Source organism: Mustela erminea, chromosome 5 (genome assembly GCF_009829155.1).
Source record: "Mustela erminea isolate mMusErm1 chromosome 5, mMusErm1.Pri, whole genome shotgun sequence".
NCBI lineage: Eukaryota > Metazoa > Chordata > Mammalia > Carnivora > Mustelidae > Mustela > Mustela erminea.
The window spans coordinates 48,528,497-48,553,449 of record NC_045618.1 but is presented as its reverse complement, the minus strand read 5'-3'; the positions used below and the strand labels follow the sequence as shown (position 1 = coordinate 48,553,449).

The 24,953-nt window shown below is 37.7% G+C and overlaps 1 protein-coding gene across 7 annotated transcripts in view; it reads right to left on the bottom strand.

Moving 5' to 3' along the window:
* MAP2K5 (mitogen-activated protein kinase kinase 5) overlaps nucleotides 1-24,953 on the bottom strand; it is a 256,630-nt gene that overhangs the window by 170,658 nt on the left and 61,019 nt on the right. For all 7 annotated transcript variants that reach the window (XR_004285719.1, XM_032342996.1, XM_032342997.1 and 4 more), the window contains exon 9: nucleotides 2,459-2,498. Coding sequence is in view for 6 of the 7 variants with exons in the window: in XM_032342996.1 (XP_032198887.1) it covers nucleotides 2,459-2,498 (40 nt within the window). In the remaining variant the exon portion in view is untranslated. The remainder of the gene's footprint in view (nucleotides 1-2,458; nucleotides 2,499-24,953) is intronic.

The window sequence follows — 24,953 nt, the reverse complement described above, 5'->3', positions numbered from 1 at the left end:
GACAGCTGCCTTAATTGAGTGGGGGTAAATTAGTTCCCAACTAACCACTAGGCTGGTCCCAACTAATAAAGCTTAAAAGCAAGTCTTGAAATGATCAAATTGTTTCAAAGTCACTAAACAGCTTCTCAGAATAAGCTCAAGAATATTTACAAGAATACAAAAAAAAAAAAAAAAAATCTAGCGTCTATGATGCATGACTAGCATCCAATCTTAATGATAAGATTTTTTTTAAATTTAGAAAACACTGGGCACCTGGGTGGCTCAGTAGCTTAAGGGGCTGACGCCTGCTTCAGCTTGGGTCATGATCTCAGAGTCTTGGGATCGAACCCTGTGTCAGGCTCTGCGCTCAGTGTAGAGTCTGCTTCAGGATTCTTTCTCCCTCTGCCCCTCCCTCTACCTGCTTACCCTCTCTCTAAAATAAATAAAAATAAATCTTTTTAAAAAAATAAGAAAAAACAACCCAAAATGAGGGGGGAAAAAAGCAATCAGTCAAAACTGAACCCAAATGCTACATCTGATGGAATTAATAGACAAAACCATCAATTCAGTTAATCATATTCCACATACTCTGTAACTACATTACATATATTCAAGAAGACAGAAGGAAAATTAAGCATGTTAAGTAAAGATGTGGAAGATGTAAAAAAGACACATAAACTTCTAGGGATAAAAAGTATAGCGTCTGAAATGAAAAATACAACAAACAAGATTAACAGCAGATTAGACAATGTGGACGAAAACCTGAGTATATGACAACAGAAACTATCCAAAAATGAACCAGTAAAGAGAGAAAAAAAGACTAAGAGAGAAAAAGAGGCTGATACAGGCTTTTACTTACAGCCTGTTGTGTCTTTTTATTTGAAATAAATTTCTGCTAAGATGTAATTAAAAAAACAAAAAACAAAAAAACGCCTGTTTTGAAGAAAAAGCACATTTCTTTCTCTCTACTCTCCACAGTAGGACTGTTAAGTAAGTTACATGGTTTTTGCCTTGGCTGCCAAGAAGCTCAGGGCTAAGTAAGAAGTTTATTTTTATTTTTTAAGATTTATTCATTCAGGGGCGCCTGGGTGGCTCAGTGGGTTAAAATCTCTGCCTTCGGCTCAGGTCATGATCCCGGGGTTCTGGAATGGAGCCCCACGTCGGACTCTCTGCTCGGCGGGAAGCCTGCTTCCTCCAATCTCTCTCTCTGCCTGCCTCTCTGCCTGCCTGTGAACTCTGTCTGTCAAACAAATAAATAAATAAATAAAATCTTAAAAAAAAAAAAAAAGATTTATTCATTCACTTTAGAGAGAAAAAGAGAAAGAGCACAAGTAGGAGGGGCACAGGGAGAGAGAATCTCAAGCAGACTCCATGTGGACTGGGGAAAACGATGCCGGGCTTGATCTCAAGACCTTGAGATCATGACACAAGCCAAAACAAAGAGTCAGATGCTTAACGGACTGAGCCACCTAGGCATGCCTAATTGTATCTACTCTTTAATCATTCATTCAATCAACTCAGATAAAGTTTAAACGCAATATTCATAACTACTCTTAAATCATTCCCTCAACTCAGTTTAAGCATTTAGTATGTTTTATAAATTTTATAGAATCTAGGGATATAAAGTGAGATTTAGTCCTCTCTCTAAAGCTCAGTTTAAGGTCAGGTCTAGTAGACAGCGTATTTGTAAACACCTACTGTTTTCATTTATTCAAAGTCTCTACTTTAGTAGCTCTTTTTTAAATGTGTCTTCCTTTAAAATTGCTTTTAATCCTTTCCAGAAACAGCTGTTAGCACCTTGCCATACCCAACTAAATAATCATGCACAAGAATTTTAATATTAGCCTAGCTTAGACATAATTCAAAATGTATGAAATTATGAGAAATTATAATGCACTTACAAGGCCAAATAGTTTTGTAGATGATTTATAGGAATGCTCCCCTCTCTTGGTGTGAATAAACTAAAGCTGACTGTCTTTAAATATTTTAACAGCAACAATCTAAGAGTTATGTTATCTAAAGGAACAAATAACTCAACAGATGGGAAAGCAGTGCTTTAGGGGTGAAGGTACCCTCTGAGAGAGGAGGGAGCTGAGTATCACAACAGGACCATAGCTTCCATAACCTACCATCCAACAGTTAAACCATTCCATCTCCTCTTTCATGATACCTGTGACTCAAGCTAACAGGGGAAAAGAAAGTAGTGAGCATCAAGAACTTCATGAATTTCAGGGTGCCTGGGTGGCTCAGTCGTTCAGCATCTACCTTTGGTTCAGGTCATGATCTCAGGGTCCCGGGATCAAGTCCTGTGTCGGGCTCCCCGTTCAGCAGGGAGTCTGTTTCTTCCTCTACCCCTTCCCCCTCCCCCCGCTCTTTCTTATTCTCTCTCTCTGATAAATAAAATAAAAATAAAATAAAATAAAATCTTTAAAAAAAAAAAAGAACTTCATGAGTTTCATAAAATTTATTCAGCACTTACCTTTACAGCTAATATTTTCCCACTTGGGACATGATATGCTCTATGGGAAGGAAAAAAATAACAAAATCACTTGGGATACTAAACAACCTGCAGAATGGTTAAGGACATCAATGTGAATCTGAACATATCTGTAGTGATGAGATATATGATACTTTCAAAGAACACTAATAACATTAGCAGTTCATATTTCTATTGAGCTCCATGGTTTGCACAGTGACTCATCATACATTACCTTAAAATAACCCTCTGAAGTAATGCTGGTATTATTATCCTCCCTTTATAGATGGAGAGCCCTGGGGTCCAGAAAAGCTAAGCAGTTTTCCCAACAGCATGAAGTCAGTAAGTGGCAGAACTAGACCTCAAACCCAGACCTCTTCTGACTCCAGACCCTTACAACTGACCGGCACTGTGGGGGGGGGGGGGCGGGGGGGATCTTCTGAAGTCTTCTGCTAAGCACTGTATAGAGCCATATAAAGTGGGAGGTTTTCCTTTTGTTTCCTTCAATTACAGGAACAAATACACTATATATCTACATTTCATCAAAATAATCTCAGAACACTTGGAATTAGCTATGGCTTAAGATATAAGTTCATATAAGAGATCACAGACTTAATCAGGCTCAAGTATGTGGTTCATCTTTTCCTAAAGCTGTCATCTCTCAAAATTAAAAAAGCTTTAGAAAAGAGACAAGCTCAAATGATCGGATAAAGGGAAATAACTACAGTTTAAATCAAGGAACAGAAATACATTCATTTATGAAAAAGAGTTAAGGGAGTAAGATTTGCAGAAATAAGATACCATTACTTCTCATTAAGACCCTTTGTGTTTAAATGACACATGGTCTTCCACATCACTTTTATATGGACCGTACAGTCTGACCATTATTCAGGGACAATCTGTCTTATATAAAAATGTCTAGACAAACCACACAAAATCAACAAGCACTATTACTGGAAGTCTATAAAAGTACAGACTTGCACATCAGCCAAAAGCAGTGTTCTTCCTCTCACCCAGCTGTGTTAAGATGTGGTTGCATGGGGAAGATGTGGAGGTGGGAATGGAAGTTAGCTTCTTGGGAATTCCCTTTAACCTGTTGAGTTGCGAAATACATTTATCAGGCTCCCAATGATGATTTGGCAATGATTTGGTAGGAGAAACTGCCCATTTCTTAAAATAAAAATAAAACATATATTCTTCTATTATCAAAAAGAAAACATCACTCCCTTTTGTTTTGGAAGAAATCTCTGGTTGCTCTGACAAATTTTTTAACAGCTTTACTGAGGTGCAATTACATATGTAAGATTCAATGAAGTATGTAATTCAATGATTTTTTAGCAAATTTACAGAGTTTTTACAATCACTGACAAGTGTTTTTTTAAGTGACCAACTTACAGAAATGGTTTAGTTATTAAAGGCCTGCAAATATTTTTAACTTTTCACATACAAAATGTTATAAATTTAGGTAAGACTAGAAATATATATATATATATATATGTATACATGTATGTAAATACTACATATATTAGTGTTAAAAGAAATGTGTTCTGCTTTTGAGTGTGTTTTGACTTTTGAGTATACAAAGGTCAAGCCAACTACATAAGGCAAACTTAGCTTTTAACAATTAATTATAAATTAATTCAAGAATATCACATTTAAAGAAAGGCAAGATTATAAAAACTAAGTGGTGACTGTTCACTTTACTGAAGTTTTTTAAATCTGTAAGATGTCTAAAGATTTTCTCTAAGTATCAACCTCCCTAGTATATTAAATACTAATAGAATTATAAAACTTAAATTATTTAAAAAATTTTTATACTTTACATAAAGTGGTATACATTTTATAAATGGAATCCTCATATTATACTAGTTTCAGAACAAGTTACCATTTTTTTTAAGATTTTATTTATTTACTTGACAGAGACAGAGAGATCACAAGTAGTCAGAGAGGCAGGCAGAGACAGAGGAAGCAGGCTTCCTGCTGAGCAGAGAGCCTGATGTGGGGCTCGATCCCAGGACCCTGAGATCATGACCCGAGCTGAAGGCAGAGGCTTTAACCCACTGAGCCACCCAGGTGCCCCAGAACAAGTTACCATTTAATTGTATGTTGTGTATATGTATGTCAATACCAGATTTTTATAATGTGAAACTACATTTCAGGTCATGATTTGATTCATGATATATCTGAACTCATATAATATACTGGTATATAATGACTAACACTATTTTTCTCACTGCCTGACAGAGAAGTTGTTGGACTAAGCTAAACTGAGATGTGATCTGAAGGAAGTTAATAACCTTATTCTATGCAAATATAGTTAATATAATATGTAAGATTTAATGATATATTATTTTCCCCCTGTACACCATAAATTCTTCCAATTTCAACTTTTAAAAATGCTGTATATTAGAATTCCTAACCCAGGACTGAAATACGAAAATAAAACATATTGTTGTGTATGTTGAATGCATACACAGGGATTCAAAATTTGCAAAAAGAATAGTGGTGTTACTTTGGACAACAAGCAACACCTGGACATTTGAGATCAACAGCAGTGATAAGGAGATGACTAAAAGATAGTCTAATGTGTATACCATATTGGATAGTTTGGCAACTTAATAAGCTTGTCAAGAAAGCTGATGTCTTTTCCAAAAGAAAGGTCTCCTATTTCCAAGTGAATTAAAAGGGAGAGGCTTGATGATTTAATTATGACGCACGCTAATTCATCCGTGGAAGTTTGGGTTCGATTTCGAGCAATAAAGACGCTCTGAGGTTTGGTTTACACTGCAATGACAGTACCCGTGTAACATTTAATCATCCAGGAGAAGTGGATGACAAAGGCAAGGCCCGGCATGAGTCCAATGTGTCCCTTAACTTTGCAAATGGCATTCTACCTGGAGAAAAGAATTTGTTTACTTTCGATGGGTACTGCATCTCAACTGTCTTGACCTTCCCCAACACATTAACTATAAAGTGATTAATGAAGTTTGAATGGAGGCTCTGGTTACACCAAAGGACAACCATACACCTCTGCATTGTCTTAATTAACAGCTAACACTTCAAATTAGTTTATTGTTGCCACAGTAATTACCTGTTCCAATGAGTGCATGAAAGAAGCATTTTTATGTGATATTTTTAGTGCTGAGTCCTTGAGTGTTCTGCTTTGTGACCAGCACAGACCTTCTGGGAATATCCCCAGCCCTTAAAATTGAGCACACAACATATACACTTTAGGATGTCATGAACCAATAGCCTGGTATAAATTTTTTGAGTACTTAAAATACCAAGAAAATGAGTAAAAGAGGGGAACACTTACTGTCCATATTTTCTCAAATTATTTTTTCATTTGGAACAAAAGGTTTTAGATGAGTGACAAAAAGTTGGTATCGACCTTTAATTTTTTTGTATAGCATCAGATAATTTATTGTGCTCATAAGTCATATAGAGAATTATCTAATCTAATCCCTACTTTTTACATTGTAAACACCCAAAAGCCAGGCTTAAAGAATTTGTCCAAACTTACAGTCAATGACAAGGCCAGGACTGGAACTGTGGCACAGTACATATATTTTAGGACCTTAAGGAAAAATATGGTGATGTTTAAGTTTTCTTAACTGCAGGTCAGGGAAATACTTAATTCAAAACTTACAAAGAAAGGGGCACCTGGATGGCTCAATGGGTTAAAGCCTCTGCCTTTGGCTCAGGTCATGATCCCAGGGTCCTGGGATCAAGCCCCACATCGGGCTCTCTGCTTGGCAGCCTGCTCCCCGCCCCAACCCTTCCCACCTCTCTGCCTACTTGTGATCTCTATCAAATAAATAAATAAAATCTTAAAAAAAAAAAAAAAAAACTTACAAAGATACTATTTCCATCAGGCTTAGGGCCATCACATCTGCGTCTTTCCAGGCAAAGAAACATTCTGCAAGTATTGCTAATCTATCATGGGAGGCAGAAGAGCACAGGGTGTAGGTTCTAAGTCATTGCTCAGGTTCTGATCGCCATTCTGCCACCACTCCTTTTTTTTAAGTTTTTATTTCAATTCCAGTTAGTTAACATAGTATTGGTTACAGGCATACAATACAGTGATTCAACATTTCCAAACAATATCTTGTGCTCATGATGAGTGCACTACTTAATCGCCATCATCTATTTAACCCACCCCCTTATCTCTGCTCTGGTAAGAACTAGTTTGTTCTCTACAGTTAAGAGTCTGTTTCTTGGTTTGTTTCTCTTCCCCTGACCCCCCGCTTTGCTCATTTCTTTTGTTTCTTAAATTCGACACATGAGTGAAATCATAAGGTATTTGTCTTTCTCTTTTCTTAGCATTATACTCTCTAGCTCCATCTATGTTGTTGCAAATGACAAGATTTCATTCTTCTTTATGGCTGAGTAATATTCCATTGTGTATATATACCACATCTTTATCCAATCATCAATCGATGGACACTTGGGCTGTTCCATATCTTGGCTATTGGGAATAATGATGTTATAAACTTCAGGAGTGGGTATCCTTTTGGATTACTATTTTTGTATTCCTTGGGTAGATACCCAGTAGTGTGATTCCTAGATTATAGGGTAGTTCTGTTTTTAACTTTTCGAAGAACATCCCTACTGTCTCCCATTGTGGCTGCAGCTGTTTGCATTCCCATCAACAGTGCAAGAGGGCTCCTTTTTGTCTATATTCTTGCCCAAACTTGTTTTTCTTGTATTGATTTTAGCCACTCCGACAGGTATGGGGCAATACCTCATAGTGGTGGTCTTGTTTTTTAAGATTTTATTTGCTTATTTGACAGACAGATATCACAAGCAGGCAGAGAGGCAGGCAGAGGTGGGGGGAAGCAGACTGAGCAGAGAGCCCGACTCAGGGCTCGATCCCAGGACCCTGGGATCATGACCTGAGCCGAAGGCAGAGGCTTTAACCCACTGAGCCACCCAGGCGCCCCCTCATTGTGATTTACATTTTCTTGACAGTGAATGACGTTGAGCATCTTTTCATGTGTCTCTTGGCCACCTGGACGTTGTCCCTGGAAAAATGTTTGTATCTTCTGTCCATTTTAAAATTGATTATTCTGTTTTTGGGTGTTCAGTTGTATAAGTTCTTTATATATTTTGGATACTAACCCTTTACTGAATCTGTCATTTGTAAAAATCTTCTCCCATTCTGTAGATTGCCTTTTAGTTTTGTTGATTGTTTCCTTTGCTGTGTAGAAGCTTTTAATTTTGATGTAGTTCCAATAAAGTTTATTTTTGTTTTTGTTTCCATTGCCACAGGAGACATAGCTGGAAAATGTCACTATGTCAGAAAAATTACTGCCTGTGCTCTCTTTAAGGATTTTAGGTCTTTAATCCATTTTGAGATTATTTTTGTATATGATGAAAGAAAATGGTCCAGTTTCACTCTTCTGCATGTTCCAGCTCTACCATTTCCTAACGTGAACCTGAACTATTAGAAAACCTCATCATGTCTCAAGTCTGGAAAGGAGGTAATCAGACCTTACGTGATAGAGTTGTGAGGACTCAATGAGATGATGTAGGTAGAGCACTGAGCACAGGGCCTGGAGCACTGTAAACATGCAGTAATGTCAGGATCCAAGGAAGTTTTCAGGGTAGCTAGGTGGTTTACAAGTAAAACCTGCTAAAACTGACTGAAAGAGTTCTCTCTATGCTTTTAAGAGTCAGACTGTGTGCTCTACAAATGAAGGCTAATAAAGCTTTCATAATGAAGACTGGCAGAAGCCTGCGCTGTGTAATTTTCAGTTAAGAAATTCAAGTTCTATTATTTCATGATGAACCAACTTGTTGAAGACAAAGAATCAGTCATCTGAAAGGCTACTGCTATACCAAGATTCAGGGTCTCACCACCGTTAGCTCTTGCCAAAACTTATTTATACTGCAGACAGGTATTGTTAAGTGCCACATCTGGTGTTTTGTCTCAGCAGAAACCACCTGACCATCACTGTTGCTAAATGAGAAGCCTAATTTTCATTCTCCTTAGCTTAACAGGAAAGCTGCTGTTAATTATTATTAATATAAACTACCTTTAAAAAATCTATATACCTGGGTGGCTCAGTGGGTTACGCCTTTGCCTTTGGCTCTGGTCATGATATCAGGGTCCTGGGATTGAGCCCCACATCGGGCTCTCTGCTCCAAGGGGAGCCTGCTTTCTCCTCTCTGTCTGCCTGCCTCTCGGCCTGCTTGTGATCTCTGTCTGTCAAATAAATAAATAATATCTTTTAAAAAAAAATCTATATACCCATTTTCAGTATACACCCTCATATTATAAAATAAAAATCTGAGGCCTCTCCTAATCTTTAGACTTTAGTATCTCTGTTATAACACTTAGCACACTACAGAAAAGTTACTTACATTTATCTTCCATATGGGTAGGAAACACTACCATGTCTTAATCATCTTTGTATTCTTTACACTTTGCACAAGTCCTGGCGTGGTAGGTGCTCCATACTTAATAAATACTGACAAAATGAGTACTACCTCTGGGTGAAAAGAACATCACTTGGATGGAGCTTTACAAAGAAATTCTACATGCATTTAATTAATTGATTCCATAATCTTATGAGTAAAAATCATTTTTCCCCAACTTTGAGATATCATTTGACATATAAGTAGAAGTTATTATCATTATCCCTATTTGAAGGGTAGATTTCCAACTGCTGAATCAAGAGTCTTTAGAAGGATACCAAGATCTGGCCCATGGTTACTCACTGATTTCTGGTTCTGCCAATCTCCCTTATCCACAGTACTCACTCTGCTCCTCCAAATATCCACCTGCCTCAGGCCCTTTGCATCTACTCCTCAGGCCTGGAAAACTCTTCCTTCAATATCCACTTGGTTTGCTCTCTTACTTCCTGCAGGTCCACAGTTACTTCTTTGAATATCCTACATAAAAGAGCTCATTCTCTCTTTCTTTACTCTTCATAGAATTTATCAATACTTAACACAGTTTATTAATTTATTATCTGTCTCCTACCACTAGAAAGCAAGCTCCATGAAAACAGGCACTTTTGTTTTTTATTCACTACTGTATCTCCAGTGCCTAAAACTGTGCTGGGCACATTTTATAAATATTTGTTGACTGAATGGATCTATTTCTACTTGGTATAGGTCTATTTTTGTTTTTTATTTTTCTTTAGGCAGTTTTAGGTTTTTCTAGGAAATTGTCCACTTTGTTTTCAATTTTGTCATAAAGTTATTCACTGTAGCCTCTTATTTTAAAAATCTCTGCTATCTAGAATTATGTCTCCTTTTTTCACCCAAAGTTTGCTATTTGTGTCTTCTTTCTGTTTTACTTGGTCAATTTTTCCAAGCAACCAACTGTTGGTTTTCTTGAGTTGTTTCTTGAATTTTGATTTATTTTTTCTTTTGTACTCCTTTCCTTCCTTCCATCAAAAAAATTTTTCTTAAGTTAGATGCTAAACCTATTAATATCCAGTTACTCTTCTCTAATGTTATACAAAAAACTATGCTTTAGGTAATGACTTTGAATCACATGAGTATTCATGTATGGTTTTGTTCAGCTCTAAATGTTTTTATTCCATGATAATGTATTATACGACCCATAAGTTGTTCAGATGGGTGCATTTTAATTTCCAAATGTATGAGGGTTAACTTATTAATGATTTCTTTTTTTAACTTTTTAAAATTTTATTTATTTTTTTAAAGTAAGCGCTACACTCAACATGGGGCTTAAACTCATGACCCTGAAATCAAGAGTCACAGGCTCTACTGACTGAGCCAGACAAGTGCCCTTATTAATAATTTCTAAACTAACCACTAATAATTTCTAAACTAACCACTCTAAACTAAAGAAAAACATCTGTATGTTTCAGACTTTACTGAGACTTGCTTTGTGCCCTATGGTTTTTAAAAAATTAAATTTTCTGTACCTTGCTTTGTGGCCTTTGGTTTTTAAAAAATTAAATTTTCTGTACCTGAAAATAACATATATTCTCATTTGACTGACAAAGAGTTCTATGTCTGACCATGTAACCAGCATGTTGATTGTGGTCTTCAAATCTTCTGTATGCTTACTAATTTATCAAATCTTCCTTTTAATTCTCACCCTTTTTCAATTTATGTATCTTAAGGTTATTAGTTACATATAAGTTTAGAGCTATTATGTAATTTTGGTCTTTTTCTTCTATTAACGTATAGTAGTCCCTTCTATCCCTAATAATACTTTTTTTTTTAAGTAGGCTCCACACCCAGCATGGAGTCCAGTGCAGGCCCCGAACTCAAGACCCTGAGATCAAGACCTGAGCTGAGATCAGGGGATGCTTAACCCACTGAGACACCTAGGTACCCCCCAATGATACTTTGTCTTAAAATCTTTTTTTCTCTTATATTAATATAACCACAGCTTTCCTTTGGTAAGTATTTACTGGTATCCTCTCCCTATCCTTCTGCTTTCAATCTTTCTCTGTCTGTATTTCAGGAATGTATGCTAAAACAGTCTAAAATAGCACATAACTATATTTCTAAAAGTTCAATCTAACCAATCTATTAGTTGGCAATATATTTATTATAATTAGATATTTATTTTTGCCTATATTAATTATAATTACTGATATATTTGCATCTATTCCTATCACTGATTCATCTACTATACACCTCTCTCTCTCCTGGAACCCTTTTATTCCTTCTACTTCTTTTGAAGTAATACATTCATTCTTTGCCTTTGTTACCCATACAATTTTTAATAATCATACCAGATTCAACAAAATATTAAGTTAATTGTTATCTTTATTCTTCTCTCAAATGATATAAAAATCTTAGAATGGGGTGCCTGGTTAGTCAGTTAAGAATCCGCCTTTGGCTCAAGTCTTGATCCCAGGACCCTGGGATTGAGCCCCATGTCAGGCTCCCTGCTCAGCAGGGTGTCTGCTTCTCCCTCTCCCTCTGACCCTCCCTTCTGCTCATGCTCTTGCTTGCTTCCTCTCTCAGATGAGCAAAAGATATCTTTAAAAAAAAAAAAAAGACATTTCTTAAAAACTTAGAATTTTTAAATTCCAATCAGCCTTTCTCATCTCATATTATTTTGTCCAGTCTTTTGACTTCATTTTGATGTCCCTGAATCATGACTATTGTTTTATATAATCAGGTTTCTCTAAACAGACATCATGCCTTCTTTCATTTTATTCCTTTCTGGATTCAGTTGGATTCCATTTCTTTCTACCTAAAGTACTTCTTTCAGTAATAAACTAACCGTCTTCCCCCTCTTTTTATCTTTCTCTCTCTCTCTGCCTACACACACACACACACACACACACACACACTTTAATATTCATTTCTGAAGATGTATTTATTTTGCCCTCACTCTTGAGTGATAGTTTAACTAAGACAATTATTTTCTCTCAGGAAAACTGAGTCTTTCAGCTTTTATTACTGTTGTTGAAATTTGCTGAACCCAATTTACTGGCTAATACAAAGCCACTGAAGGGTTTTGGATAGAAGAATGATAGGATTAGACCTTAATATTAAAATCCTTACTCTGGCTACAGGTTACCACAAAAAAGGAGGAGAAACCAGAGAGGAAGGAGCACTTAGAAAGCTGTTACAGGTCTATGCAAGAAGTGATTAAATGAACCCAGGTAGTAATGGTGGATGTGGAAAGGGGGAAATGATACAAAAGACTCTGGCCAGAGACAATTTATAAAATATGGGGATGAGCAAAATAAACTTAAAATTTCAAGCTGATTGAATCAAAGTATTTATTCACAGAAATAGAGGAACTTTACCTACTCAGTCTTACACCATATAATCCTGTACTTTTTAGCTCCATGAGTATCAACAGGATTTGTGTGTAAATTTGGTGGATGGTCTGGAAGGAAAAGAAGAATCAAGAATGACTGCAAAGTTTCTGTCATAAGCAACTTATGGAATAGAGTTTCTATTTATCAAGTTTGGAAAAACTGTAGAAGGAGCAGCTTTCAGAGGATAACAAGAGTTCAATTGTGGGTAATTCTGAGAGCCCTAAAAGACATTCCCTGGTATTTAGATAGGAGTTCAAAGTTCAGGAGAGTGGACTGAGTAGGAGATACACTTTTGGGTTTCATCAACTTGTAGATAATATGTAAAGCCACAGAACTACAAAAACTCTCTCCGGAATTAAATTAAGTAGAAATGAGGTCCGAGGACTGAACGTGAGGTGCTCCAGATTCAGAAGAGTGAAAGATGAGGGTGCCTGGGTGGCTCAGTGGGTTAAAGCCTCTGCCTTAGGCTCAAGTCATGATCCCAGGGTCCTGGGATCAAGCCCCGCATCTGGCTCTCTGCTCAGCAGGGAGCCTGCTTCCTCCTCTCTTTCTCTGCCTACTTGTGATCTCTGCCTGTCAAATAAATAAATAAATAAATATTAAAAAAAAAAAAAAAGAGAGAAAGATGAGATAAAACCAGTAAAGGAGATGAAACAGTACAGACAGTAAACCAGCAACAGAACCTAGAGGATGGTATCCCTGGGGCCCTGAATGTTGGTGTTACCCCCCACTGCCAAGTACAGTACCTTGCCCAGAGGAGGTATTCAAAAACCACAGGACTGATTTCAAAGCTATACTTGGTGACAAATGCAATTAATGCTATACTATGTGCTCTCTGAAATTTTAAAGATGGGTCTAGTATAATATATATATGGCTAGAAGGTTGGACTCATCTTCAATCTAAACCCTAATGAGAATGTATTAAAAGATACATCAGTCCAGGGAATAAAGTGAATTTCTTGAAGAATCTTTTAAAAGGGTATAAAGAAAAATCTCAAAACAAAATGCTAAAAAGTCCTATATTCACATAGGACATAAGGGAGAAACAACCTGTGTTCACACTCCAACATCTGGACCCCCACACAAATTTATGTCATGCATAAAAAAGATCAACTGCATCTGTATTTTACAATGTTTGCTGAAATTATTTATGCTTAGAATTTCAAGTTCTAGGAGAATCATAAAAATATGAATCGTCCCAGCTGACTCCTGTTCACAAAATAAATAACCTAGAGCTGATCATATATTTTCTGATAAAGCTTGTATTATCTCATACAATTAAAGTAGGCATCTAATTTCTATGGTACTATTCTGCATATTAATTTCTATATACTCTCTAATCAAATTATTTTAAATCATGAGCAGAAAAAAAATTGTTAATAGGGAGCATCTGTGCTTCTCTACCAACTGTGAGGTAGGATATAAGTTAAGAATGGAGGGGCTGGGCGCCTGGGCAGCTCAGTCGGTTAAGTGTCTGCCTTTGGCTCAGGTCACGATCCCAGGGTTCTGGGATAGAGTCCCACATCAGGCTCCTTGCTCAGTGGGGAGCCTGCCTATCCCTCTGCCTGCTGCTCTCCCTGCTTGTGCTCTCTCTCTCTCCCTTCTCTCTCTCTGTGTCAAATGACTGAATAATAAAAAAAAAAAAAGAATGGAGGGGGTGACCTAAGATCTGATGGTAAATACTTCAAAGTTCGGTAAAACCGGTAATATATGTTACAAATGCCAATTTGCTAGCAAAATGGTCATCAGAATGAGGAGGGAAACACCTTCTTTTTTTCCTCTTGGAACAAGGATCCCAAGAGTAACTGCATGCACGATAACTTTTAATCACAAAGGCAAAACAAGAACTGCACTGCCACAGTCCTGGGAGGGAGAGAGGCCCTTCTTTCCTACACCACGTGGAATAAATGCCATTGAGATGCATTCTACTTCTCACGTAACGTACTTCAGAAAAGGTTAGTGAAAAGAGGAACACAATTACTCTGTGAATTATTTATAGAGTGCTATCAATCCTTGGAAAATTCTCTAAATGGACAGGAAACCTAAGAAAACAATCCGGTCACTAAAATGGTGAAAGCAATACTTAGGATCTGGCTTAAGAAGTAACCAGTAATCAAAAAGGGAAAGTCTTATTTTAGGTAAGCAAGAAAGATAATGTTTATCTGTGTTGCTCCCTGGGTCTCTTAGAGGACAGGTAAAAGGCAAGAAAGAAAGTGAGCAAAGGCTGTTTTAAATAAATGGAAGTTACAAACGGATCTGCTGTTCCTCACTCGCTTCAGCCCTAGTAATGGCTTCTCTAAATGATAAAATTGGGTTCTGTGCTTTTCAGGCAAAGACTTCACGGCTTGTGGGATATATTGGATTCCTTGCTTCTCTGTTCTTTGAATGCCACAGAGATTTCCAGGATGTCCATGAGAGGCAGAGCAGAATAAGGGAGACAAGGTGAAAGAGAAACCTCTCTGTGATCTCCGTCATTACGACAAAAAGTATGATTTGGAGGAGACAAACCAGAGTCGAAAATGAGGGGTTTTTTTATTAGTTATCCATTTTAATTATCTATGCAACTCTTAATTCTCATTAGCATAGAAAGTGAGAGTTGGCCATATTCAGATTTAATTACTGAATCTATTTCTTTATTTAAAAAATTGGTATCTGTTAAACCAATACCATACCTCTTATATCTTAGCCGATGTAAGATCATCAGTTTCCATACTCACAGATACTGTTCCCTTGCTTGTTATGTGGTATTTTATTTATTGACCAAAAAAAGTAACTCTGATTTTAGGTAAATTTAGAATAACAAATGGAAGTCTTTTTCCAACTTGGAAGGTTTTCCATCTCAAATTCTTAATAGCCAGGGTGCCTGGGTGGCTCAGTCAGTTGAGTGTCTGACTCATGATTTCAGCTCAAGTCATGAACCCAGGGTTGGGTTCTGCACTAGATGTGGAAATTGCTTAAGATTCTCTCTCTCCCTCTGTTCCTCTACCTCACTCTCTCTCTCTCTCCCTCTAAAAAATAAAAAAAATAAAAAAAATAAAAATAAATGAATGAATAAAATATGGGATGTGAACATTGACTCCACTATATTATGCTGAAAGACTAAAAGGTTGAATGATTCTGTAGCCTGCACCAAACAAGTGAAAAACACTTCTTTGCCTTTATAAAAATCAAGTGCATAAATGCATGTGAGCATATATATAAATACGAAACAAAAATTTTTTGTTACCTTGTGAGATTAATTTTTAATATCCCTGGATATCATCTTTCAATTCAGTGACACATTTTTAGTAAACACATGTAAGTTAGCTGTGGTTCAGTTAATAAAAATTTTGTTTTATTGCTTGATCTTTTTAGAGATCTGTTCTTATGGTAGACTTCTTTGGGGGTAGATTTTACCAGTATGTCACATACTAAAATAGCCATCCACAGGAAAAAAAGGTCAAATCATTTCAAGGAAATCAACACTGACAGTTGTTGCCTTCCATAATAGATAAACACATTAGCCAGGCTCTAGCTAGGAAATCCAAAGTAAACAACAGTTGTAAAAAGAAGCTTTTATATAAACGGTACAAGTTCAATAGCAGTCTATGCCAACCTTCCTTCTGCCTAAAACCCATTACAAATGCTGGACTACCGATTGTAAAATAATTTGTGATTAAGCAACAGAGCTCCCCGACTCCCAGATTGTTTAAGTATCAAATCAAACATGTATTAGGTTACAGATATTAACAACTCTTTAAGATCCCGATCATCCAGAGGTCGATCATCCACAGGTCATACTGGTTGCTAACCTAGGATATGAGGAACTTGCTACTGGGACCCTACATTTGGTCTTTCTTATTTTTTCTAATGACTCTGGTTATATACCCTTTCTGCCCCCACACCTGCCTCAGTTAATGCTGTCACCATGGCCTTCATATTTCTTCCATAAGTTGACGCGGCCTGGTTCAAGCCTTTAACACTCTCCACATCAACTAGAGTAATGTCTTTTCATATATGGTCTAAATACCTTAGAGATCGAGGAAGCTACAGTCACAGTGATCTCTTGATCGAAGGTTCAGAAAGAATGTGATGGGCAAAACAGAGAGGCAAGAAATATAAAGCTAAATGACGACAGTGAAAGAAATATAGGACTGAGGCAATACATGTGGGAGAAAGTAGGTACACCTTGAGGATTAACTACTTGGAATTCTTCTCTCCTGAAATGACTTGATTATAATGGAGTATCTGTTCATGGTTTCTTTGTGGAAAGCTAACAGTAAATCACTTTCTGAAATCAGATATAAAATGGCTATTTCAGAAAACCTCTGTAAACCAGTGATTCTATTGTGCTTTACAGTTCGTATTTTTTATAGAGAAGCTATTAGATTTGCACAAAAATTTCTCATTCTTATTATCCTTACTTTTAGGTAAGGAAACCAAAGCTTGATGGGCTTAAGAACTACTTCAAGATTCTGATAAGCACTGGAGGACTCAAGTCCTTGGAAGTCAGGTCCAGTGTGTGCCCCAATAAGCCTGAACGAACACAAACGCGTTGCTTCTAGATCCTCTAACTCAAGTTGTCTTCGAGGTTCTCTGGATATGGTCTGTGTTGATTTTTAAAAAGCAATAGGGAAAATCGATTGAACGACTCGCTCTTCAGAGCTGCATTAACTTTTTCAGGCCACTGGGGTACTATTTACTAAATTACCTCTTCTAGAACACCAAATAGTACCCTAGTGGGTCAAAGAGTAAATGCACCTCTGAAAAGTGAGCCATTTATTCCCTTCTTCCCTGTAGTACCAGATGTAATATGTCCCCAATGACAGAAATATTAACCCATTTCCATTAAAAACTCAAGAAATTGTCCCACACTAGAGAAAATGAGTATGAGGACTCTTCCCAAAGCAAAAAAATCTCTCTTCTATAACCCTGGCCACAACCTTGTCAGAAAGTCAACATGTATTTATATAACAATGCTTGTTTTTATTCACTAGAGATTGATTTTTAATCAAGACCTCAGAACAAAATAAAAATATAAATTCAGAGCTGATGGTTTTCAGTGGAGAGATGCACAGGGTATCACGATAGCTAGTTTTATCCTGTACAGCAGGATTAAAAAAAAAAAAAAAAACCAGCTTGAGCGTTCATCTGGCTTATGAAACAAGAGCTACACCACCAACAGCTGCCCTTCCACGTATCTCATTTTGTTCCAGGTTATCCCTTTGTCAGAAAAAAAAAAAAGCAAAAACAAAATTCCTCGACTAGCAAGTAAATATATTATTACTTGTAATCTGTTTAAAGGCCAAAGCCTCTGATTACATTTTTGAGCTGCTTTAAGAACAGCTACTGAGTGATTTCACACTTGTGAGATACCTCGACAAAGTGAGACTTTTAGGTTTTCAGCACTGTTAGTCCCTTACTCTTCTGGAAGATGGCTGTGCAATGAAAACAAGACAACTTTAATTTAAGAATCATCCAGCTTCTAATTAAACTGCCATAGGCAGCTGGTTGGATAAGTTTTAATCAGTTTCAATCACCTATTGATTGGTATACTGAAGCCTAAAAAATTAAAAGTAAAAGATGATTGGGGAATTGTCCCATCTCAGAACAACAGTAGAGGCCTCTGTAAATAACTCCTCTTTTAACCATCAGCTAAATGAACACTTCAATACTGCAGTACAAAGTCTTCTGCAAAATTACTTTAACTAACAAGCAGAAATTTATCAGCTTCAGCCAAAATCAATGCTGAAATCAATTTGAACACTGGTTGTGTCTAAAGGGGCTCATTGGCAATTTAGGGAAATTACACCATGTAAATGCCTGTGCTTTAATTGAACAGTTTCATCAACTAGGCTGTGATTGCTGTCCATTCATTTATTTACTTTCACTGCAGCTACCATTCTGCAAAGGAATGGCTTTTGTCAGGCTGGAGAGAGGCACTTTATCTTCATTTTGTGCACTTTTGTGCATAACTGACTTCATGAAACGGGCGTATCATGACTAGAGTCCAAACAAACCTGAAGGGACTTTTCCTTTCACATAAAAACTGAACAACACTCAAACCACCACCATACCTTCCACCATCCGGAGACCGGCATCTTTAAACGCATCGGGTGTTTGAGTGGAGAAGGAATTTGAATGACTTCCTGCACATGGAATTGTGTTTGTGTATTGAGGAGCTACATTTTTGGACAAAAGAAGGAAAAGCATTTGGATTCTAAATTCAATTCGACCACATTCTTTCTGAGGTATTGTTATTGACTTCCAAAAATATATAAACATACGTGTATATATATGCATAACACTGTATTTTATAAAGTAGAGATAAGTCAAGAGAAAGTGCTATTCTCAAATCCATCCAGGAGACTAAGGCTTAAAGATGTCACACAGAGGGCGCCTGGGTGGCTCAGTGGGTTAAAGCCTCTGCCTTTGGCTCAGGTCGTGATCCCAGAGTCCTGGGATCAAGCCCCACATCGGGCTCTCTGCTCAGCAGGGAGCCTGCTTCCTCCTCTCTCTCTCTGCCTGCCTCTCTGCCTACTTGTGATCTCTGTCTGTCAAATAAATAAATAAAATCTTAAAAAAAAAAAAAAAAGATGTCACACAGACTTGAAGATTAAGGGGAGTAGAAAGGGAGAGGAATCCGTGTGGAAGGAGAAAAATGAACTTCCTTGGAAAGACCAGCAGCCAGAAACACCGTGCCAAAAATGATTTAAATATGCACTCATAAAAATCACAGACAAGGAAAAAAACCCAAAGATGTAATTTCTGGAGAATCACATGCTGCAATGACTCGAGTTTGGAAAGCATTAACATTTTTGACATTGGGTTAATTCAGATTACAATTTCTAGGGAAGGAGAGAGGAAAGAAGACAGCAGCTCATTCACATGGGTCTTCTTTAAGGTACATGTGCCTGATGCAAAAAGTGAAAGGTACACTTGTAGTGTATTTGCTTCTATCCCTGTCTTGGTTTGAATCCTCAGGGAAATCCATTAAGTTTGGTGGTTCAGTCTCTTCACAGGGTCAAATGAGGGCAGTGATAGCTGTTGTCCCCAGTTATATATATCTTAGTGCTGCTGGGGGCTAATCAGGGCTTGTGATGGTGGCCCAGTTTGGAAACAGGAGTGCAACCACTCTGATTCTAAGCACCGCCTGTGCTTTGAGTATGACGGAGGCAGGCTGGGCTCTGACACCTTCTACTAGGGCTGCCAGGGATGGAGGGAAACTTGCCATTTGCCCTTTTAGTCAGCGACTCCAGCTGTTACACCCCACCATGCTCGCTAGGAATTCCCTTCAAAAAACGTTAAAAGGGAAAATAAATAAATGGTGTCCAGAAACTTCACTTAGTCCATGTGTTTATGGTAAAAATTCATTCTGGAATTTAATCCCATGTATGCTTTTCTCTGTCACTTTAAAGTTTCACTGGCTATCCATCTTATTGCTGAGACAATGTAAAAATATAGTTTATTCATGGTTTTTAGATAACTTTTCCAAAAATTTAATTATGGTTTAATCAGGGTTTTATGTTTATTGACAAAGTATATTGTTACATTTTGCTGCTATAGTTAGCAGTTGTAATAGAATCAGAATGTTTGGGAACCCTATACAGTATGTATCTTCCAAATACACTAAGCTTGTTAAAATGCTGTATTGATTGTGCCCTAAAGCAAGTTCTAATTTTGTCTGAACATTTTTCACTTTGTTATTTGAATCCACCAAACAAAAACCATGAAGTCTGCTTGTAAGCAGTGATACTGAACATTCTTTCTTTCTTTTGCAACACCAATAAGGAAACGTAAGGAGATTTGAGGGTTAAGAGAATAACGTAATACAAAGTCACACTTAAAAAGCGAATTAATGCTTAAAGAAACTTTATGCTTAATTCCCACAACCAAAGTATCTATTGCTACTTCCCTTCTAATTTGGTAATCCGCTCCTCCGACTTAGCATTAGTGCACAAATAAGAACCAAAACTTTTCACTCTGGTAAGCTGGCAATCTAACACAAACACGGTCCCTTACATCTAAGTAACCATAAAAGAGCAATGAAAAAATTAAAAAAAAAAAAAAAAAAAACGCAGCACGAAAGTTATACACACTAAATGCCTTTCAGACTTTCCAGTGGATTATTTTCCCAAAAAAAGTAATTTAAGTAAATACCCTAGATGCTATGGTGTGCAAATATTTGCTTGTGCTACATGCCAACCAAGAGACTACATTTTTCTAACACATCAGATACTGTAAAATACTGGGAAAAAAAAACTAATGTGTCTTATAAATCAAGAGATCCACCACCTCCACTAGCATAACCATACAATTAATCTAGGGATTCAATGATTAAATTTCAAGTTTTTGATAAGGAAAAGAGACCCAAAGGATAGAATACAAGTTATGTTTCAACAGCTCTGTCAGCCAAGAAATGACTGTTTTAGCATCTACTAAAAAGCCTCTAAAATTAACTAGAAATAGTACATCACTGACTTTCAGAATTATATATTTATATCTTATATCCAAAAATAATTTGGATTAAAAATTAGGAAACTGAGAGAGTGAATGGCAAATAGAAAACACCTGGCTTGGGGCACCTGGTTGCCTCAGTTCGTTGAACATCCGACTCTTGATTTCGCCTCAGGTCACGATCACCGGGTCTTGAAATCAAGTTTCATGCCAGCTCCACCATCAGCTCAGAGTCTACTTGGCCCTCTCCCTACTCCCTCTCTGTCCCCCGCCACTACACATGTTCAGAAGCTCTCTCTCTAATAAATAAAATCTTCAAAAAAAAAAAAAAAAGAAAGAAAGGAAAGAAAAGTCCTGGTCTGAGTTCTAGTCTTCTAAAAATTGTATATATTTAATGTTTTGATACTGAGTTCTAAGTCTTGATTTGACCTTGGGTATGTCCCTTAATCCTTCCAAGTTTTATCTTTCTCACTGGCAGAATGGGGGTAACCTTCCTAGAAAGGATTCAGCAAGTTCTGACGGATCCAGTATGATCAGGCCTCTGTCCCTCTCTCTGCTCTCCCCTGAGCTCACTTTCCTGTGGCCACATTGGCCTAGATATGACATGTTCATGCCCATCTTCCGGCTTTTGCCAGAGTGGTTCCTCCTGCCTGGAGGGGTCTTCTCCCAGATTTTCTCATAACTGGCTTCTTGCTGTCCTTGAGGTCTGAGTGTAAATATCACGTCTTCAGAGAAGCCTCGTTGAACAACTATTTTACATTCTTTACAGCACCTGCAAGGTCTGATATTATCTTACTTGCAATCATTTCCCTGATTACTGTCTGTATGCCCCGCAAGTGTGAGCTCCAGGAGCACAAGAAACTTATGTTTCATTCACTGCTGAACTGCAAATGCTTAGAGCAGTCCTTGGCACAGAGTGACAGGAAGTACCCCAGACCCTAGAACACGGGGTTATGGGCACCGACCCCTGTGTGGTCAAAACTCCACATATAATTTCTGGCGCCCTGAAAACTTAACCACCAATAGCCCACTGTTAACTAGAAGCCTCACCAATAACCCGAATAGTTGATCAACACATATATGTATTTAAGCTAGAGAAAAGAAAATATTTTAAGAAAATCGTAAGGAAGAGAAAATACACTTACAGGCTGTACTGCATTTTTACTGAAAAAAATCCACATATAAGTGGATCTGTGCAATTCAAACGTGTTGTTCAAGGGCCAACTCTATTTATTCAATGAATCAATGGATATACAGTAAGACAAACTTTTAAAGAACAAAATCAAGCACCACGTGATATTATATTTTTATGGCAGGTGAATGCTGCATTAATTTTAAAACATTAGCCTTGGGAGTGACCTCTGCAATCACGTCATGTCCACATCTAAGTGGGAATTCTTTTCTCAGGGGTTCTGAATAACCAGCCATGTTGCTCTGCTTAAGGTAAGAGGACTCACACCTCCCAGAGCCACCCAGCAACAGACAACACTCTGTGTCCATCCTCAGGCTGTGAAGAATCGGCCCCTGCAGGTTAATTCCTGAGTCGCTGTCCTGACCAGGTTCCTACAGTAGGTGCAGTGCAGTGCTCGGCCCTGGGACGATGCCCGCCTGGATTCACAGGACACAACTCTTCTCCAGGGAGGACAGTCCAGATAAGCAAGTTGAGGTTAGCCTTCAGAAACACACAAAGCAAACCTATTTCTTCGTCAACAGGAATGCTTTTCTGACTTTTTAAAAGTCAGCAGTCATGGAGACCCTTAATTATTTCTTCTTCAGTTAAAAGCTGGCCAATTCTTTCAACCACTTCTCAAATCAGATACCAGTTCCTCCATGAGGTCCTGACCCGATTCTTCCTGAGGAAAGAGCTAGAATTCACCACCCCTTCCTTAGCCCCTCACCAGGGGCCTGCATACAGGCCCCGCATACCGACATGCGCCCCAGACTGTGAAGTCCCACACTTACTATTTCATCCATCTGGACATGGTCCGACTGGAGCCAGGGTGCCCTCACCAGCCAGCCGGGTGCTATCCACATGGCATGGACTCAGAATGAGACTGCCCGACAAATGTATAAAGGATTGGAGAGGCACCACTTGTAGGCTCCCTTAGAATTTTCCCCATGCTTGTCTGGCTGATATCTGAACTGTGCACATCTCTCTGTAGAAACTCAGTACCCAGACCATGAATCCAAAAGTGGCATGCTACAGGATGAAGTCAAAGCCCGATGCTGTACCCTCCTGCTGAACCCAGAGAAAGGAAAACGAGACTCCTCCACCCTATAAAGACACACGAGTGCTAACGTTTATCTGGTCACAATCACTTCTGCTTGGGGACTTTCAATTTCTTTATAAAGAAAGCATTTTTACTGAAATAAAATATTAGAAAGAAGTCTTGCCACTTTAAAACTATTTTTCCCTGCAAGGAGATGGTGTTGAAATACTTCGATTCAGCAAATTCTTACTTGAAATATTACCATAATGTATTGATTTTTACCAGACTCAATTGACTGAAAAGTTGTTTGTATAGCAATATTGGCCAAACCAATATACTAGAACAATTTTGTTACCCATAGTAATCAAGTGCATTTCTGAAGTATAATTATACTGTCATAAAAATAAAGCCAAGATACCCTTTTCCAAGCAATAAAACAAAAGGGGCTATAAAACAGGAAGAAGAAAAGGCTAAATAAATGAGATTTTTTAAAATTAAATTTAGTGTCTTTTAAGAACACCTCTGCCTCCTCTTCCTACCCTTAAGCCAAGGTTAGCAGAAAATGATCAATACTTCAATCTCAATAAACTATTTCAATAATAGTTAATTCGGGTGGAAACAGAGTCTGAAAATCTCTGCTCAGCGACCTGTAACATCCTGTCATGTTGGTTGGACGCCAATAATCCATCATTGCCATAATGGATATAAGCATGTGTGAAGTTACAGGAACATGGAATGGGGGAAGCAAAGGTGGGAAAGGTGGGGAGAATCACAAGCTCAGGTCCATTCCATAGACTCTAATCAATACAATGTACATTATTGTATGAAACAAATCTCTAACGGTGACTGCCGGGAGAGCAAGAGAGGGAAACATACATAATTAATTTTATTTGACAAATACTCATTGATTTTCTGGAAATATTAATATCCTTGCTTGTCACATGACACTGTAACACAATCCAGTATTTAATTTTGCATTAAGATGATATCTTGTTTGCTTGTTTAAAATATGATCTTGGCTGCAAGGAAAAGGCTCTTCATTTGATTGGAAATTTAAAGTTAAAATAAATCAAACAATCGCCCTGGCTTTTGGGTCAATACCAAAACCACTTAAAAACTACTCTTAATTTACAAGATGTACCTCAGGGAAAAAATATAAAGGAGTGGGGTCACTGATGCAGTGGGTAGAGAAGCAGGGGTCAGACCTTCTGCTGATTTGGTTCGGCACCTTCAGGATGGCCGGTAAAAGAGGAGTGAGAGCTTTCTGGGTACTATATGGTCCCAGTTTTCATTGAGGGCTCTTTTTTATGATGTTCTTCGCCTCAGGAATCCCATGTTTGGTCATAGTTTGTTTACTAAACAGCATTTCATTTGACAGCAATTCATGCATTTTCTCATTTTACGTAACTGACCACAAGAGCTTCTAATTTTCATTAAATACATCATGTTCCTCAAATGAGTTGACAGAATTCCAGCTCCAAAACCACAAATGTAATGTTTTACTTGGACTCTACAGCCATATTACAAGGGCAGAATACAACTTAATAGTTCGTGTGATCTCAGCCACTGTATCCAAGGACCATCCTCACCCTTCTGCCCAACAAATATCTAAAAAAATGGGTAAAACAAAAGAGAGGAGAGATCAACCCTTTGAGAATTATTATCCTGTCCCTCTTCTTGTTGTCTCTAGATACAGGCAAATTAATTCTTAAATAATGGTTTATATCCAATGTTCAAAACACCGTGTCAGCAGCGTTTTAAGCTATGTGCTATACTACTGAGAAAATCTTACCCCAAATCCAGGTTAGACCATTAATGTACTGTAGGAAGGAACAGGAGGCAGACAATTCATTACTATTTTCAAACACCTACATGCTAGAACACATGATCTAAAAGCTGATAATCTGAGTCTTAGGCTGACTAATTTGCATTAAAGGAAAAATAAAAGATTATGCATATGGGCTAACTGACTTATTAGCATGACTTAAGTCCAAGAGTTAAATATCACTTTATTTCTGGGCCCAGAGCTTAAGCAACTCCATCAAACAATGCCCCTAGGGAGGAAAGAACCTGAGTGACTGG